The 20,064-nt window shown below is 40.0% G+C and overlaps 1 protein-coding gene across 16 annotated transcripts in view; it reads right to left on the bottom strand.

The window, feature by feature from the left end:
- BPTF (bromodomain PHD finger transcription factor) overlaps positions 1-20,064 on the bottom strand; it is a 158,773-nt gene that overhangs the window by 19,151 nt on the left and 119,558 nt on the right. For 7 of the 16 annotated variants that reach the window (XM_013054521.2, XM_013054520.2, XM_013054519.2 and 4 more), the window contains 9 exons: positions 18,831-19,077; positions 18,311-18,472; positions 17,942-18,093; positions 16,935-17,043; positions 11,255-11,472; positions 8,512-8,737; positions 6,887-7,800; positions 5,198-5,280; positions 4,669-4,894 (listed from right to left, as the gene is read on the bottom strand). In XM_013054521.2, the coding sequence (XP_012909975.2) occupies positions 4,669-4,894; positions 5,198-5,280; positions 6,887-7,800; positions 8,512-8,737; positions 11,255-11,472; positions 16,935-17,043; positions 17,942-18,093; positions 18,311-18,472; positions 18,831-19,077 (2,337 nt within the window). Of the gene's footprint in view, positions 1-753; positions 1,541-3,260; positions 3,657-4,668; positions 4,895-5,197; positions 5,281-6,886; positions 7,801-8,511; positions 8,738-11,254; positions 11,473-16,934; positions 17,044-17,941; positions 18,094-18,310; positions 18,473-18,830; positions 19,078-20,064 lie in introns of those variants that run through there. The other 9 variants (XM_013054518.2, XM_013054513.2, XM_045080922.1 and 6 more) reach the window with 7 other exon arrangements.

The raw sequence follows: 20,064 nt of genomic DNA on the forward strand, positions 1-20,064 counted from the left end.
ACTCAGCCAGCCAGGCACCCCTGTAAACATCACAAAATTCTAACAAATAAATCTGAATGGTCAGGGCACCGGGGTGGCTCAGTGGGTTAAACCCTCTGCCTTCGGCTCCAGTCATGATCCCAAGGTCCTGGGATCGAGCCCCACATCGGGCTCTCTGCTCAGCAGGGAGCCTGCTTCCTCCTCTTTCTCTCTGCCTGCCTCTCAGCCTACTTGTGATCTCTATCTGTTCAAATAAATAAATAAAATCTTAAAAAAAAAAAAAGCTGAATGGTCTTGGTTTAATGAATTTTTCTATCTAACATCTAGATAGTCTTGTGAGAAGGTAAAGCTGTATGACTATTCAGCAACCGTTCTCTCGCTCTTTTTTAAAAGATTTTGTTTGTTTATTTATTTGACAGACAGAGATCACAAGGAGGCAGAGAGGCAGGCAGAGAGAGACGGAGAAGCAGGCTCCCTACTGAGCAGAGAGCCGAGGACCCTGGGATTATGACTTGAGCCGAAGGCAGAGGCTTAACCCACTGAGCCACCCAGGCGCTCCTGAAGTTGCTTTTTTAAAAGAAATCTTTGATAATTTTTTTTTAATTTTTAAGGATTTTATTTGTTTATTTGCAACAGAAAGATGCAGAAGGAGAGAGCACGAGCAGGGAGAGAGGCAGAGGGAGAGGGAGAGGCAGACTCCCTGCTGAGCCAGAAGCCTGATGTGGGGCTTGGTCCCAGGACCTCAGGATCATGATCTGAGCCGAAGGCAGACGCTTAACCATCTGAGCCACCCAGGTGCCCCAACCTTTCTCTCTTTAAAAATAAAGTCTAAACTTCTTCTGAGGGAAGAAAGTAAATTGTGGGTGCCATTTTCCCAGTTAATATGATGTGTTTATAACATAATGAAATAGATTTTAGAAAGATCAAGATGGTGTAGTGGGGTGGGGTGCCCGGCTGGCTCAGCTGGTAGAGCAGGCGACTCTTGACCTCACGGCTGTGAGTCTGAGCCCCATGCTGGGCACAGAAGTCACATGAAGAAAAAAAAAGTTACAGTGCTTACACACTTTGATCCCCTGTTCCAGGAACATACCGATGATAGTAAAATATAAAACGGAGAAGACTGAAAAGACAGACCCACGCTTGAGTAAGATATAAACGTCTCTATGAAATGGAAACACAAAACTGTGCACAGGGCTAAAACTGCAGACCTGCGTGATTCCAGAATCAGAACTAGGAGGTGGAAGCCCAACAACAACCTGCTTCTGCAGAGAGAAGGGGACTCGCATGCTTTGTGGGAGTGGGCCTCAAGAGCAGGCTCCCGGCTTGATGGAAGGGTTGACTGGTCTGCTGGGCCTCCAGAGAGGAAACAAAAAGAAAACTCTCACTTCAGTGCGGATGCGGTGCACCTCGGTGACTCAGCTGGTTGAGTGTCTGACCCTTGACTTTGGCTCAGGTCATGATCTAGAGCTGTGAGATGGAGCCCCACATCGGGCTCTGTGCTGGGATGAAAGCTGCTTAAGATTCTCTTTTCTTCTGCACCCCACGAACCCGCTCCCACTCTCTTGAAAAAAGAGAATAAATAACTGAATCTGAATTCATTCCAAATGCAATTTTATAGAACTTTGACAAAAACTTTGTAATAATTGTGTCTGAGACGTTGAAAGAGCTAAATGAAGGTTTAATTTAATAAGAAATTATTTTAACTTAATAAGAAATTATTTTATCGGGGCGCCTGGGTGGCTCAGTGGGTTAAAGCCTCTGCCTTCGGCTCAAGTCATGATCCCAGGGCCCTCGGATCGAGCCCTGCATCGGGCTCTCTGCTCAGTGGGGAGCCTGCCTTCCCCTCTCCCTGCCTGCCTCTCTGCCTACTTGTGATCTCTGTCTGTGAAATAAATAAATAAAATCTTAAAAAAATATATTTTTAAATGGCTATAAAGTATAATGAATGCAGAAAAATGTTCAGTATACGTTGTCTCCAGTGTGATTGTATTTCTGTATAAATTATATTTATACAAGAATATATCTATTAAAAATAATATATACAAGATATATTCTAAAAATTATTTTAAAATGGTCATCTTTGGAGGGGGGCACACTGACTTACACATTATTTTTACTTGTTGGCCAAGCTAATTACTTTGAAAGACATCTGAATGTACATGTCCAATTTATTTACTTATATGTAAAGAATACAGACTATTAGCAGAACATGGAGTGGGAATAGCATATGACACACGTTAGATGTTAAATAAATAGCTGCTGAGTGAACTGAATGGATAAGTCACATTATATATACGATTCTGCAACCTGAATTTTTCATTTAGGCATTTATCACTGAGAATTTCCCCAAAGAATTAAAAGCAAAAAGGACCAATCCTACGCACACCCTTTTGTTAAAATGGAAGTCCACTGTGTGGACACTCCCAAATGTATTTAATCCAGTGGTTCCCAGCTGAGGGTGGTGCTGTTGCCTCAAGTATGTAAAAATGTAGGTGGAGGAGACAAGGTCATTTCTTGGGTTGAAGGCGATGATAATAGCATTTAGTACCCAATCTTATACTTTCTACAATATGTAAAAATCTGGCCTGTGGAAAAGGCCTGGTACTTTTGTTGAGAAATACTGATTACTAATCTCTTCTCTGTGGATTTCAGACTGATTCCAAATTTCTGTTATAATGATTGGCATTCATTATGCCCTTGCTCATGTATCTTGCCTGTTTCTTAGATGAGCTTCTAGAACTGAAATTATGGAGTATCAGAATATCCACATTTTAGAGTCTTTTGCTACACACTGATGTAATATTTTCCAGAAATACATGATATTTTCTCTAGAAAGTCTTTTCATTTCACTCCTTAGTATTTAGATTGATTATCCTTTTCTTAAAAAATCCCCCCCCCCAAGATTTTATTTATTTGACAGAAAGAGTGCACAAGCAGAAGGAGAGGGAGAAGTAGGCCTTCCGTTGAGCAGGGAATCCAACGTGGGGCTCGATCCTTAAGATCACCTGAGCTGAATCCGGCACTTAACCAACTGAGCCACCCACGCATCCCTAGGTTGACTATCTTTTTATATGTTTACTGATATTTGGCATTTTTTTTTTTTAAGATTTTATTTATTTATTTGACAGAGAGAGATCACAAGTAGGCAGAGGGGCAGGCAGAGAGAGAGGAAGGGAAGCAGGCTCCCTGCTGAGCAGAGAGCCTGACGTGGGACTCGATCCCAAGACCCTGGGATCATGACCTGAGCCGAAGGGAGAGGCTTTAACCCGCTGAGCCACCCAGGTGCCCCGGTACTTGGCATTTTTAAATTTGAAAACTGCTTATTTGTATGTCTTACACATTCTTGTACTAGAGTATTCTTTTCTCTTTAATTGCAAGGTATTTAAAGTATACATTATATGTATATATTGTGATAGGATTCTCCTTATCTAGTTAAGTGATATTCATCGTTTTCTTACTGACCTTAAGTCGGTAAGGTCAGTAAGACCTTACTCTTTAAATTTTAGTAATACTAATTGTCATCAATGTCACAAAACTTTTTTCCTGTTTGTTACCTGTTTTTCAATATTGTTTATGGTATTTTCTTTCTTCCTATATAAAGCTTTTTCTTTTGTCATCAAATCTTTTTCCTTTGTGACATCTGAAATCTGCAATGCGCAAAAGTGGTTTTCCCCAACCTGAGATCACAAAAATGACAATTTTGTTTTCATCTATTATTTCTGTGGTTTCCTTATGAACATTAGAATTTTTGATCTGAAGCAGATCTAAAGGTGAGGGGTAATATTTGCTACTATGAATTGGCTCTTTTGTTTGACACTTTTTGCAGTGCCTGTAGTCTCAACATGTCGTGTGTGACCACCTCACTGAAATCTCTAATAAAATTTTTCTTTTGGGGTTTTGATATAATAATCCTACCATATACAGTAAGAATTTTATCTCCTTTTTTCTTTTCTTGACTTAATGCACTAGAAATTTTTGGAGGTGATGAATAATGATGTTGGTTTTTGACAATGTCATCTGGTTTCTGACTTTCGTGGGAAGATCCCTCATGTCTCAGAGTTGTGTAATGTTGGTTTGTGGGCTGATAAGTTTTTAAAAAAATATTTCTCATCTTCTTAAAATATACAAGGTACTTCTAGGGATGCTTTAAATAGCCTACTTCTCTTTACGAAGCTGTTCAAATATATATGAATAGATGTTCTCTTTCATTTTTCAATAAATCCCCTAAGGGAACAGAGGATAAGCAATGTCTACACGATCAGTTACATGTTAAGGAGGAAGTGCCTTATTTAATGGGCAACTCTTTATTTTCCATTCTTCCAACACTAGTTTGCAGTTCTTGGTCTACCTTTCTCAAGAAACATGGCTCCTGGTAACTACTGGCGAGACTATGTCATAGAGCATAAAAGCTATCTATCCCCAAGAGGGTTCTCAAAATGTTTTTCTTTAAATCGATAGACTGACCTCTTGTAGTGGCTACATTAGAGATTACAACATACCTTCAGATATAAAACCTCTGTCCTGTTTCAAAAGACACATGTCCCACTGTTTTTATTCTCTGTACAAAAATGTTAAGTTCTAGACACAAGCTGACATTTAAAGCTTAACCAAAGTTGCAGGGGGAAAAAAGAAAAGAATAAAGTTAAATGCTACATGTTGGACACAGAAGGAAAGGAAATACCTTCTTACCTGCACTTCAATCTGTAGGTCTTTGTCCAGGAGCGCTCGCTTTTTTAGTATCTCCGCTTTGAGTTGTTCTTTGTGTTTGAAGAGCAGCGCAGACAGCTTGGTGGCATTCTGCTTGCTACGCTTCTGTTCCACGCTCTCTTCGCGCTTCCGTTTTTTTGCTGCCTGTTTTTCTTCTTTATCTATCTTATCCAAAATATACTTCATCACCTGGTTACACACAATCATTCTAGAGAGAAATAGACAATCCATGTGATGCTGGGCATTTCAGTCTGAAATGGCTTAAGAAATCATTTTTCTCTATCTCTATGGTTGATACACAAACTTTCTATGATTGGTAAGCTTCAAGGAGTGATTCAAACCAGTTATGAACAGCTAGTAGTGCCAAGTGTTCTCATTTAACGAACTTCAGCCAAGATTTAAAAAACAACAACAACTGTAACCTCAGATCTCCTGAGCATGTGCACGCTAAAGAGGAAAGGTTGGTATTCAACGAGTCGCTGTGTTCCTGGGTTTTAACATTTCTCCCTACCTTTGATTCTCTTCTCTTTCGGCTGGAGTCATGGTCTTTTTCTGCTTTAAATGTTCTATTACAGCATTATGCTTCATCACCACCTTCAGGACAGAACAAAATCCCAAAGTGCATATTTTATATAATGACTGCAAGTTGGTATACAGAAAACAACAGCAGAAATCTGAGCACGTGTATGTTTCCCGAAGAAACGGTAAGAATTTTATATCCTAATACAAATAAGATTAGAGCTACAACAATATGGCCTGGGTGCTTACCGTGTACTGGGCACTGTGCTAAGTAAGCACTGGACATTACCTCAATGAGTCCTCCTAATAACCCTGAAGGGGATCATTTTATAGAAGAGATTCTGAGACATGAAAAACCCAATTCACTTGTTTGAGATTAAGCACTATAAGCTGTAATTTTTACCCAGCTAGGATTCTCCAACAGCCATTTTTTTTCTAACATTACGCTCTCTTCCTTGGAATCAATTTCAGATTATTTCCCCTCCTTCCCCATCCCACTTTACACAGAGATTCGGATAAAGATAGACATTGTGATAATTCTCAATTTACAGACTACACAATAGTAAAAGCTGGGTAATGATGCATTTGAACATATACATGACATCAAGTTATAAGAATATTACCATACACGTTTAAAATCCCTTTGTTGTTTAAAAAAGTGCTTCTAACCACACTGTATTAGAATCACCAAACGTGCTAAGAGACCAGGTCTGAACTACTCCCCCCCAAAATGGAATGATGCTCCTAGGATGTGACAGAGGTGCTGACTATCGCCACAATGGCGATCATATTCCAAGTATGAGTCTATCAAATCAACATATTGTACACCTTGAATTTATACAATGCTATACATTGAACACATCCCAATAAAGAATAAAAAATGCTTCCACATACATGACCTCATTCAATCATTACAATAATCCTGTATGGCTGGAAAGAGAGGGATTATTAATGAGGATATAGAGCTCAGAAGGGAGAGATGAGTTTCACAGACTGAATGGAAGACCCCGGAACTGAACGCAGGTCTCATTGACTTGGGAACACTTGAAATCCACACTCAAACGCCTCACATAAGGCTGTCGATGCAAAGACGGTTTTCTCCAGTGATGCTACAGGGTCTTATACGTGTGACTTCACTTTAAGTAGAATAACTCTAACTCCTCTAAATGGCCTTATTACTTAGCTAAGCCGCTACTGGAGGATGCCACTTTTTATTTAAGCTACCGAACAGCAGGACGTCAACCTTTTTACGAGGGTGTGGTTAGAAATGCAAATGAGTTCCCACTGTCTATAATTTGCTTGGCCTACATGCAAACTAAGGAGCGACAATTGCAAATAACTTCAAACAAAGGGCTATGGCGCCTAAAGTGGCTTTGCGCTCGGGCAGACCTTCAAGTTTTGTATTCAGGGGTACTGAACCTCCTAACTCCATTCTTCCCATCTTAGTTCTCCTGGAATACAGGTAGTTCTTCTAATAAGCACTGATTGTTTACATCCAACCAAGAGTTCCAAGCCACGGTAGTCTTTCGTTACTCCTCGGCAATCCAGTGCTGCTTCTAAATTGAACCATCAATGCCTTTTGTCTCATCATGTCGGAAACCTAACACAGCCAACACTAGGTCTACTGCACAGCACAACCATTCAAGCTACTGAACATGCTGCTTTTACTTAATAACTTTACCTGTTTCTGAATGATTTCACTTTGATTAGAAGCTTGGAGGGTGTGTTCCCGCTTAATTTCTATCTGTTGCTGCTTCTTCTTTTGCTGCTGATCCCTGAGTTGCTGAACCCTGTGCAACTGCTCTTGCACACTGGCTGCCTGCACTGTAACCACATTCTGAATCTGGTGAGTCTGCACAGGACTGCTTTGCTGAATTTGAATAGGTAACTGGAGCTGGATTTGCTGGGGCACACCACCTTGCTGAGCCTGCATCTGAGCCACAACCTGTGACTGGATCTGAGAGAGAACCTGGACTTGCTGCAGCGGAGGCACAGCAATGACTTGGGGCTGCGGCTGCTGTATCTGGAGCTGAGGACGGGATGGGGATGAAACAGTAACTTGACTTAACGTCTGTCCTGATGAAAGAGTTTGAGTTGGAGACTGTACCTGGGGTTGTGATTGTGGCTGGCCCTGGGAAGGTATCGGAAGAGATGTATGTGGCTGAATTGGAATCGGTTGTGAGGTTGTAGTCTGAACCTGGGATTGCTGTCCAGGAGACACTTGGGATGGAGTCGATGGACGTATTCGAGTCTGTGGTGGACTTTGAACGCGAGCAGGAGACTGTCCTTGGACATGACTTTGAGGCTGACACTGTACTGCGGCCTGGGGTTTGGAAGACTGTGCTTGGGTGGGTTGTGCTTCAGGAGGGACATGGGATGCAACAGTTGTTTGGGTCTGAACTTCAGGCTGAGTCTGAACTTCAGGCTGAGCTGGGGACGGGGGCTGGGTTTGGGGCTGGGGCTGAGCTGAAGGCTGAGCAGTCTGTGGCTGGGCTTCTGGAGGACTCACACTTGAGGACTGAGCTGGCGACACGGTTTTGGCTTGTTGCACCTGTGTCGGGGGTGATAATTTACTCTGTTTTTGTTCACTTGTACCTGTGAAAAAGAAAGACCAAATATTTCTATTACTCTAGAACATGGGACCTTGGTCAAGAAGAATTTGAAGGGGATTTTCTAAAGGTGAGAATTCTGAATTGCAGTATAGAAGACTGATGCCTTAGAAATGCGTTCCACAAATGCACCTGAGCTAGGATTCTCCTAACTGGGGAGCCAGGTCCTGCTTCAAGGCTGCCCTCCGCACATGCTGCTAACTCTCCAGAGCGCTGGGTTTTAAAGCAAGGCGCCATCTCTGGAAATCAGCCAGGACTTCTGGCACAGGCTAATGCTAAACCCTCCTTTTTCTCCTACGGCACGGTGAGGGCAGCTTGCAGGAGCAGGCTAACGAAGTGGTTCTGGACCTGCAGCTCTCAGATGGAGGCTATGAGCTGGACAGACAGACCCAGCCTCCCGGAGATTATCTGCAAGATTCAATCGGTGCCTACAAGGCTGGGAAAGAAGCAAGTATGGGCAGAGTTACCATGACAGCCACTATTTTTTTGCTCTGCACCCCAATTTTCTGTATTTTTTAGGGGGGGAATGGAGAGGATAGGGAGGAATAAGAGACTCTGTGAGGGTGACCAGTCAGTCATCTCATAAGCTCACTGGCTTGAGGCACATCCCCCCAAAGATAAGCAGTGGGTCTCCCGTCCCTCTATTAGCCCAGCCACTGGAGTAAGAACATGCAGCATTGCTGGTAAACCCACGTTCTACCTGCTGCTGTAGTGGAGACGGTGGTGGTGGTGGTGCTGGCTGCTGTGGCTGTTGTTGCCAAAGGTGTAAAGAGGAACCGCTGAACGGTCCCATTTGGCATGGCAGCTTGCATCAGCTGTTGTCCTGGACCGGGAAGTATAGTCACCCCCTGAGGTATCAACTGCAACTGTCCAGTCGTTTGACCTTGTCCTTGAATTACTACTGTCAAACCTTGATTGCCACCCTGTGGAGAAGAACAGACAACATATAAGCAGTGTTCATGGCATCAATCTGTAAGTATACCACTTTTACGGTGGTAAAATAATGTTACAGTGGTAACACAGTGAAAACATGTATGTGGATGTGCACTGAACAGCATCAGAGGGAATTCATCTAAGCTAAAATAAGAATATTTATGTGGAAAGACTGATGTTGTATAGTGGAAAAAACATGAACTAACAACCCAGAGTTTCAGTTCAACCTCTCCAAATGGACAGCCAGGTATCTGTCCACAAGTAGTATTACTCTTCCAGACCTGAATTTCCCCAATCTATAAAATAAGGGCACTGAGGTAAATGGCTAATGCCTCCACAAAATTCTGATTATTTATATCATATTATTATATATCATATTATTTTATAATTTTCAAAGCATCTTTATAGATACTGTCTTGTTTGATCTTCACGATTGACTTGTGACTTTGTGGAGTAGGGAGAGAAAATATTACTATGATCTTATCATTAATTAGAAATTCAAGGTTACAAAGCTCAAGTCACTTGCCCAAAGTTAGAGACCAAGTTAAAGGTAAGATAAAATGAGGCGCCCAGGTCTCCTGGTTTCAGTTTTTCACCATGTACCAGATGACCCATGGTGTGTGTCTGTGTCCACTTGGGGTGTAGACAGGGAATGCTAACACAAAGTCAGGAGGTTGCTAATGTCCACACTGTTGTCAAAATGGGGACCAGGAAGTAAAAACTCTGTATGTACTACCTCCCGGACACGTGTATGCACATATCCTCAACTCTGCTAGATAATGCTAGGAGTTTTCCAAATGACTAACCCAGTTTATACTACCAGAAGTTGTGCATGAAAGTTCATTTTGTTTCATGTTTTTGCCAATTCTTGATCCTGACATTTTAATTTATACCAAGCTCTTATGTACATAGTTTTAATATGCACTTCCCTCATTACTAATAGAGTTCAGTACTTTTTTTCATTTTGGACATTTAGATTTCCACTTTCCTCTTCAAGGTTTTGTCTTTTTTTTTTTTTTAAACTGAACTTTCTTTTTGCCTCCTTGATTTTTAGTAATTCTTCATGTCTTTATTTGACAGTATTTGTATTTTCTCACTCTTTTCACTTTTATAATGTTTGCCGAACTGAAGTTCTTTTCTTTCTTTTTTTTTTTTTTTTAAAGATTTTATTTATTTATTTGACAGAGAGAGATCACAAGTAGGCAGAGGCAGGCAGAGAGAGAGGGGGAAGCAGGTTCCCTGCTGAGCAGAGAGCCTGATGCAGGGCTTGATCCCAGGACCCTGAGATCATGACCTGAGCCAAAGGCAGAGGCTTTAACCCACTGAGTCACCCAGGTGCCCTGAAGTTCTTATTCTCGATGTAGATGAATTTGCAAATCTTTTCCTTTACCATTAGTGTTTTTTTTTAAAGTAAGAAAGCCCTTTTTTTCCTGCCTTAGGTTATGAAGGTTTTCTTCTATCATATCTTCTGAAAGTTTTATAGCTTTACCTTTCATAGATAGGGCTTTTATCCTCCTGGAATTGAGTTTATGTGTGAGGTAGTGGCCTAGTTTCACAGCTTCCCATGTAAACTTAATTGTCCCAACACCATTTACTGAACAGTCTATCCTTTTCTCAGTGACCAGCAATGACACCTCCATCATAGAATGAGTGTCCACATATGTATGGGTCACTTTCTGTATTCTCTGTTGGGCTACTGGTGTGTCTTTGTTGTCTGTACCTTTCTTTATTAACAAGGAGGGATCATAAGAAGTTCCAGTATCAGGTTATCACATAGGGCAAAGCCTCCTGTTCTTCAAAAGTGTTGTCAGCTTTTCCTTCCCCTTTGCACTCTCACATAAATTTTTAAACATCAGCCTGTCAAGTTCCACAAAAAAAAAACCCTCCTGGGATTTTTATAGGAACTGCATTCAACTGATTACTACTAGAAGAACCAATAATGATAACAATCTTACAAGATAGCAACTTACATAGTCCGATTTTATTTTTCCCATGGAAACTGGTCAACTAGTAATGTTTTGGTACTTAAAAAGATTATCCATCTGGCTGTTTTGGTTTACAGTCTAAGGACTCTAGATAACTGAAATTCATTGTATCTCTCCTTTGAGAAGTATTTTTGTTCGACTCTAGGAAGCAGCCATTTCTTTAAAAAGTGCATTGCAAACTTCGGAGAATAAGTACATGGCTGCTTTTGTTTTATATATATTTGACGGAGGTGGGGGCAGCAGGGGGAGGGAAAGGAGGCGGCGAGAGAGAATCTCAAGCAGACTCCCCGCTGAGTGTGGAGCCTGCCCCAAGGATCAGTCCCACCGTCTCTGAGATCATGACCTGAGCCAAAACCAAGAGCTGGATGCTTAACTAACTGAGTCACGCAGATGCCCCAAGTACATGTTTATTTAAACTACTGCAAGAAAAAATAAATGACCACGCTCTGTAATTAAAATGAATGTTAACGAAGTGGAATTAAAAACTTAAAGAAAAAGTTAAAATGAAGCTGCATTACTTACGTGGCCCTGTGTTAACTGAGTGAGCTGAGCCATGGTAAGCTTCACTTGTCCCTGCTGGGGGCGCGGGGGCTGTGAGGCCGAAGACTGCAGGTTTGTGCTGGGTGTTCCGGAGGTTAATCCCTTCTGCGCTGGCGTCGAGGAAACAGCACTCGGGGCAGAGATGGCGGTGGAGACAGGCTGCCCTCGAATGATCTGAGTCACCACCTGCTGAGGGGCACCTACGGGCATAGCAAAATGCTCTGAATGCTCAGATGCCCTGCGGCAGCATTCTGAGTTGAAATGGAGTTCAACATGTCAGATGAGTGCGTACTTTTCAATTTTCAGAAAGACCTATGTGCCGCTGTCAGCACAAGGATGCACTCAGACATAAACCCTCCCCCTGAGTCCCACCTGGCTGTCAGTGAACCTGTTTTCGCGTGGCTCACTGACAAGCCTTCCCCAGTTCTTGCTATCTGCAGTGGAGTAAAAACACAGTCAAATATTCTTCCTGCAAGTCTAAAGCTAAAATGACAAATAGGGAAGACTGAAGAAAAAAATACATATTAAGAGCCACTTTATGAGGCTGCCTTTCCTTAGGAATATTTAAAATAAGAAGATAATCTAATATAGAATGAATGCATATGAATTTCATATGAATTTTAAACATAACAAACAGAACAGGACTATTCTGAACCAAGTATGTTTATAAATGAGATTTTCTTATAGCTCTTCACCAGTTTGGGATGACCATGAGGTCAAGGGTCACTTTATCTTCGGTATCAGGGCAAAATGCTCAAAGAATACTTCGAATGCTCACTGTTCAGCATCTACTGAATGAATGAATTTAAATTAGAATGGCTCTATAGCCTTCCAAAAAACTTCCACTTCTCATTTAACTTGCTGAAACTAGAAGAAAAAGCAGGTGGAACTTTTCCCTTGTGGAACAACTGCGAAGAGTAATTACTTGGTAGCTAATTTTATATTTACAATGTCCTAATTCGTTATTAGTGACTATTATCACATTTCTGAGGTTTTACATTCATTTCCTATCTTTTTTTCCATTGTTGAATATACATTCCTGTAAATATACACAGACATTTCTTTTAATAAATGGTGCTTACGTATCACATTGCACATGTATAACATTTGAAAGTCTGACATTCAGAATACCCTCCCTTTTAATTTTTTAAAAAATAATGCTATGGTGAAATCCCTGTTTATAAATTTTTATACCCTTCTAGTTATTTCCTTAAAATAAACTCCCCCCTACATTACTGGGTTTCTAGCAAGGAAACAGTACTGAGTTGAATTTTAGATAGATTTTACCAACACACACTCTCACCATCATTGAGTTTCCATTTCACTGAACGCTTGCCAACCCTAGGTTCTATCACTAAAGTACAATATCCCAGCAACCAGAAATGGTAGGACAGCATCATAGTCTCTGAATTTCGTCAATTACTATAAAGGGTGAGCATGTAAACCCGTGGCAAGTCATCGTGCTTCACCTGGGACTCTCTCCGCCCTCCCCCCATTTCCCTTCTTTCCTACTTCTTCACAGGTTTTTTTTTTTATCGATTAAAGATATAAATTACAACTATGTAGTCTTCCTACTTTGCATTCTGCCTTTTATTTCTTTTTAGATCTCAAATTTTTTCCCCTAATATGCATGTGTGTGTGTTTTTCTTGTTCTGGCTTTAATTTTTTTAAAGTTTTCCTGCATTCTCTAATCAGATGTATCTTCCCAAGTACGTTCTCAGTCATGGTATGTGCTGGCTGAGCTCTAATGCCCCGACAAAACTAGAAACTGATTATTTCAGTATCACTTGCTGTAAGTCCAGTCTTTCCTTCCTAATGAAAATGACACCTTTGTGACACTTTAGATTCTCAGAGATAATGCCTCTTTACTGGCTCTCATTGGTCTAGTTTCCTCTGGTGTCACAGTGCTAATTCTGTGACAATCAAAATCTTCTAAATTTTTCTCAGTTAATCTCTCGCATTTATTCTTACGATGAACCAAAACACAGTACACCATCTAAAGTCAAGTGCTTTACTTTGAGAATTTCTGGACCCCAGAGTATGTCCTTATACTGCAGTTCAAGGAACAATGCATGAAAAATCGCTTTAGTTGATCCCCTGGTACAGGTATGAGGCCATCATAAACACAGATGGATTAAAGGGTTGGTGCTGCTCATTCAGATGACCCCCCAACATGTACACGTTAATTTGAGATTATCACCGAAATGTAAATTGAAAAACTAAAAAAATTATTATATCCATGACGTCTGTGGATTCCATTTTGGGAAAGGCTAGTGTGATAGTAGGAACAGGGTAAGCTGTTCTATACATAATCAGAGACACACTGCACACATCCACCTACCCTCCACCTCTCTGGCCACAACTCCTAGGATTCTTCCACATCTTCACTGGGCCCCACCAGACCCACTGGCCATCTTGCTTTTCTTTGACACATGAGACACACTCATTTGTGAAACTACTGATTCACATACGCAAGTCAAACACGTAAATGGAGCGACATTAGGGCAATACCAAACAAAGGCTCTATATATCTTGTGATCACCAAATTTTTTCAGATTTGTAAGTATATTATTAGTTGTCATCTACAATTTTTTCTCCTTTACATCACTTTTATTGTTCCCTTTAGCTACCTGATAGCTCGTTTTAAACAGTAATAGATACTAGGTAGACTCTACCCACTGCCGCTGCAGCATTAAGTGAAATAATGGATCTTACTTTCTTTTCTGGGGTAAATCCTGTTTAGACTTTAGAAAATTGCTTTTATTTAAATAAAAAACCAGTGCTTTATTTCATTTTAGAACTGTGCTAAAATTATAAAATGAATGGAAAAGATTTAATCTTTTCTTTGCCCTGTGCCCTGGAACTTTTTCTTATAAGAAAGAAATTGCTTCCTAATCATTTTAAAGAATTTCATCCATAAAACCATGAGGTCTGGAATTTTCTGTAGGAAATACTATGGCAACTTTCCAAATTTCTTGATATGAGTCATTGAGACTTGAAATTTATAAGCACAGTATATACTTATATATTTATATATATATGTATACATATATATATACACTAAACTATATACATAGTATATGCCTCATTATTCAAATAGATTTAGTTCCTGAGTATGGGGAGTGAGAATTCCCCGAGTCTTGCTACAAGGACTCCTATACACAATTCTCTTTTGAGTAAAAAAAAGTTCATTCTAGGGGCACCTGGATAGCTCAGTCGGTTAAGCATCTGACTTTGGCTCAGATCATAATCTTGGGGTCCTGGGAACTAGCCCTGCATCAGGCTCCCCACTCAGCTGGGAGCCTGCCTGTCCCTCTCTCTGTCCTTCCTTCTGCTGATGTTCTCTCTCTAATACACAAAGGCTTAAAAAGAAATTCATTCCATGTTTATAGCACTTTCTCATTACTAATTCTGTAAACCAGCATTTTGTTCCCATTTCTCAAGAATAGACTTGCAAAAGAATGGTTTATATTATTAACATTTGCCCTTTTCTCTTTTCTTTAAAGATTTTATTTTATTTTATTTATTTATTTTGTTTATTTATTTGACAGACAGAGACCACAAGTAGGCAGAGAGGCAGGCAGAGAGAGCAGGGGAGCAGGCTCCCTGCCGAGCAGAGAGCCGGATGCGGGGCTCGATCCTGGGACTCTAGGATCATGACCTGAGCCGAAGGCAGAGGCTTTAACCCACTGAGCCACCCAGGTGCCCCAAGATTTTATTTTTTTAAAGCATTTTTAAAAAAATTTTTAAACATTTTTATTTATTTGACAGAGAGAGCTCACAAGTAGGCAGAGAGGCAGGCAGAGAGAGAGAGAGAGAGAGAGAGAGAGAGAGAGGGAAGCAGGCTCCCTGCTGAGCACAGAGCCCGATGCAAGGCTTGATCCCAGGACCCTGAGATCACGACCTGAGCTGAAGGCAGAGGCCCAACCCACTGAGCCACCCAGGCACCCCTAAGATTTTATTTTTAAGTCATCTTTACACCCAACATGGGGCTTGACTCTCAACTCCCAGATGAGGAGTCACATGCTCTACTGACCAAGTAGGCCAGGTACCTGCCCTTTTTAAATTATTACTTATATTTTTATTTTATTTTCTGTTTTCTTTAAGACTTGTTTTGTATATTTTTCTACTGATTAATACTTAAGAATATGGGTTTTTGGTCTGTTTTATCCTCCAGTGTATTTCAACTGCCTGGAGTAGGTAGATGCTCAAGTAGTTATTGAACAGATCTGCCTCTGAGTTCTGCTCTGGCAGAATGACTTAGTTACTACTCGATAATCTGCTTGAACCTATGCATTTGATGTTCCCTTAACTCAAATGTTACTTATGAGAACATACTTTTTAAAAATTTCAAGCAAGTAAAAATTAGTAGAATAACTTAATTAACTTCTAGCTTTACTATACAGAATGTGGCCTACACACGTTCCACTTTTTGGAAGGAATTCACCAGGTTTTACTTATGACTCATTATGTGACTGTTTTTGTACAAAGTCCATATGGACCTAAAACCAATGTGTACTCCTGCAGGTTTAATAGTTGACACACTCTGCTTCTGGTCTACCATGCTTCTGTTGATCCCTCCCTGATATCAAGTAGTTCTTGCTTTAAACACACTAATGAAATCTTTTTTTTAAAAGGATATTTCTTTTAAGTTTTTTTTTTAAATAAAAAAAGAATTTATTTGACAGAGAGAGACACAGCGAGAGAGGAAACACAAGCAGGGGGAATGAGAGACGGAGAAGCAGGTTTCTGGCTGAGTAGGGAGCCTGACATAGGGCTTGATCCCAGAACTCTGGGATCATGACCTGAGCTGAAGGCAGACACTTAATGACTGAGCCAGCCAGGCGCCCCAAAGATTTTATTTTTAAGTAATCTCTACACATAATGTGGGGCTTGAACCTATAAGCCCAAGATCAAGAGTCACAGGCTCCACCAACTGAGCCAGTCACGTGCCCCTTAATTGGTTCTTAAAGATTCCAAATGGCATCTTCACTTCAACTTTTTATCTTTAAGGCAATGTAAAAATCACTGACTTTTGCTCTGTTCAATATTAGTAGGATAACTGTTGTCCTCCCCACCCACACCCTATCTCCCTCTTTTCTTACTTGCTATTTTTGGTCTTTATTTCAAGTACCTTTGCCCATCTTTTTATTAACCTTTTGTGGTAATTCAACTTTAGATATGTTTCTTATTAATATACAGTAGGATTTTTTCTTCTATCTTTACAATATTCAACTTATAAATATGGGAAGTTTAACCTGTTCATATTAACAAAGGGCTGATAATGCCTTTGTAATCTTTTTTTATGCTTTCTGTTTAAATCCTTCTTAGCTGTTTCCTTGATTTTGTCTGTCTTTTGCCACACGGAGTATTGTCTTCACTCATTCTCTTTACTCCAGTGATTTGAATTAATTTATCTTCTATTTATTACAGGTTTTTAGGACATTTTTATTAAGCATAGCTGGATCTATTTTTCCCTTACTCGCAATGCCAGAAATGAAATAATATGGATGTACCCCACAGTGGATTAGAAATTTAGTGTGCTTTGAAGTATTCATTCAAATTGGTATTTTTCAGTATGCAGAGTGGCCAGTAGAGAGTATTACAGATTTCCTAGACTGGTTGTACAGGTGTAAGAGGAAAATGCTGGAGGGATGAATACCTGGCTGCACCATCACAGGTGTTCGAATAATTGCCTTTCCTAGTGCGGACTGTTGGAGCGGTGTTCTAATTACCGTCATTCCAGGGCGGATCTGAGGCCCTGTGATTACCTATAAATGACACAAAGGAAGGAGTTAAAATGTTTTTAAAAGGACTAAGAGCATGACGGACTTCGAACACACATCTTTAAACATTCTCTATTGATAAACAGGTTTACAGAAATGACAAAGGCTCTTGGACATTACATTTTAAGTTACATTAAGCATCAGAATAAAGATGGAATTCTGAGGGAAGAAAATTTAATTCAAATGAGATCATACGAAATTCCTTGTCACTGATACCAAGTACCTCTTTACAGGCTAGAAGGGAGGGACAAGACCCAGTGAAGCTTTGTTCTATAACCACCATGGTTGCTCACAGGAAAATGTTGAGTCCTATTTTCCCTGAGGTCCAATATGTAACTGTCACCACAGAATATAATACTAAGAGTGGAAACCCAATGTTCTTTCATAGTTTTAGAGGAGAGACTACAGAGCACATTATTTTCAAGTCTATGAAACTTCAAACATTTTCCATGACACTTAGAGCCAAAGAAACGGCTACACATATCTAATACGTATGCGTATCAGCTGATAACAAACTAGTTATAATGCCATGCATTCTATTTTCATTCTACTCTTAGCTGCACAGCAAGTTTCCCTGGGGGCTCCAATGCTGTCCATTGTTTTGTATGAAGGAATTTTCCTTACAAAATCCTAGAAAGCATTTATTATGATTCATAACATATAAAAATATGCTATTAACTAAATGTTAAAAATGAACATTTTGCATATGATTTATGCTTAAGAATACAACAGGTTTTTAAAAACAATCAGTACTTTGTCACATACTGCGTAAAAGGCAAAGGAAAATTAGAAGCTGGATTAATCCTGGAAGAGGTTGTTCTAAAAACTTCAACTCGGTGTGCTTCACACTTCAAAGCAAAATAAGCCTGTAAAGAATTCTTACTTGTGAAGTGCTTGTGGTTCCTCCAGAGCCTGAGGTATTGGGCCTAATTGTGACTGTTGCTGTCCTGGGCTGGAATGAAGTAAAGGTCTGCTGACTTGTACCTGTACTTGATGGAATGATACCCAGAACTTTCTGCTGTACTTGAACAACGCCTTAAAGAAAGATGGAGAAGTCATTAACAACTGCCCTTTTAATAAAAAGCATCAGGTGTTGCTGGGTTTCTGAGGAGAAACTACGTGTGGCAGGGTTTTATAGTGGGCTACATAGAATGTGAGATCCGAGGACTGAAATCAGTGAAAAGGAAATGAAAAATAATGGCGACAGTATGATCTGGCAAATGTGAATTAAAACTCTTCACATTTCCCTTACCTCCTTGCGTTGCTGGCACATTTACAGCGACAATCTTGCTGTTTGCAGGAAGTGGCAGTTTGGTAATTACTTTTCCTGCCATAGTGACTGGATTGCCTGTAATTTGGAACGTCTGACCTGTGCTGGCAATGGTTGTAGCAGATGTGGCAGCTGTGCTGGTGGCTAATGGGGTATAAGACATTTAATAAGCTTTAGATTTAAAATAACCAGCAACGTAGTGACTTTTAGGAAGGGCACCGATGCATGAAATGTGGCTCATTTTGTATTTTTAAGACAAACATTCCTCTCCACTCAAAGTAAGTGAACTATGTAAATGTTGAAAGTGAAGTAATGTAAGAGAGGAGTTTCGCTAATGTAATAATAATGAATACTACTTGTAACAAACCAACTGTTATAGCTCGTTTGCTCAATCAGCTGCAGAAGAAAAACAATTTTCTAAAGAAATGTTCCATTTCAGTAAAGGAATGAAATTTTTTTTCCCTGAATGAAAGTAGTCTTTTCTTTAATAACAGTTGTATACCTGAATTTGACTGGCCTTGCTTAACCCACGTAGCAAAGGTCTGATGGAAGTTCTTGTTTTGCTGGAATGTTACTGTAGCTGGAGATCCAACTTTAGTAGTGAGTACCATTTTAGTTCCAGTTGTAACTGAGCCACTTATGGGGGCCACCATAACTTTTTGTGCTGGAGAAATGGTACTAGTTGTACTGTTTGTTGGGGAAGTGGTGGAAGCTGCAATTACTGTAGGCTTCTGCTGTTCCAATCGTTTCTAGAAAAGCCAGGGACAGAAAACATGAACCAAACAGTTCTCAATAAAAATGAGACCATTCTGCAAGAAGTCCAGCCATAATTTCTCCAAATTTAAGAAACTGGATCAAATTTCTAAAGTATTTCTGAAAATATGTTCATATAAATTTGCCCTTAAACTTAATTTCCTGAAGAAGGCCATATTTTAAGGACTCTAAATCACAGCCTGTACAAATGTCCAAGCTTTCAGAATGCAAATAAAAGACACATTGATAATTTCACTGGAGAGAGAAACACCTTGTTGCTTGGCAGCAGAACTTAGAGAACAGAGGCAAATGGTAGGAACTGTAAAAGGTTTCCGGTTTACTAGAATGTTAACTTACCCAATTAAAAAAAAACCATGTCGATATTTAAATGCCACTATTCAAGCTGACGAACAAGGTAAGCAAGCTGAAAATGTTAGTAAAATATCTTCTCTAAACATCTTACACTACTCACGTCACACATTCTTATAGAAAAATATTTTAGACTATTTTATGCAGAGAGGTATAATCTGATCAGACTATAAGGTTTTTAAAGACGATCTGTGTATCTTTTATCATAGATTGCTAACACTTCCTGACCTTACCAACACAACGATATAAGCTTCCACAAGTAAGAACACGGGCAGCACTCATTTCAAACCTGGTGGCATGCTTACTCATCATTATCTTACTTAATGCTCAGACCAACCCAACAGAGTTACTGGTATTTTAACTTAAAGATGACAAAACTGAGACTCAGAGAAATTATGTAACTGGCCTAGACAGAGCTGGTTAATGGTGGGGCTGAGATGTGTACTAAGCTAAAGCTGTAATGCTGAACATTCTCCTGCCATTGGTAACTGCTCACCAGTGACATCACAGCCGAACTCTACAGGACTTTGTAAATATCCTATATGCCTGAATGTAATGTGAGGTATTTCACATAGTATCTCATTCCTCAGAAGAAAAGGAGTTTAGTTTTGGAT

The sequence above is a fragment of the Mustela putorius genome, unplaced genomic scaffold (assembly GCF_011764305.1).
Source record: "Mustela putorius furo isolate JIRA1106 unplaced genomic scaffold, ASM1176430v1.1 tig00000487_pilon_pilon_pilon, whole genome shotgun sequence".
In the NCBI taxonomy this organism is placed as follows: Eukaryota; Metazoa; Chordata; class Mammalia; order Carnivora; family Mustelidae; genus Mustela; species Mustela putorius.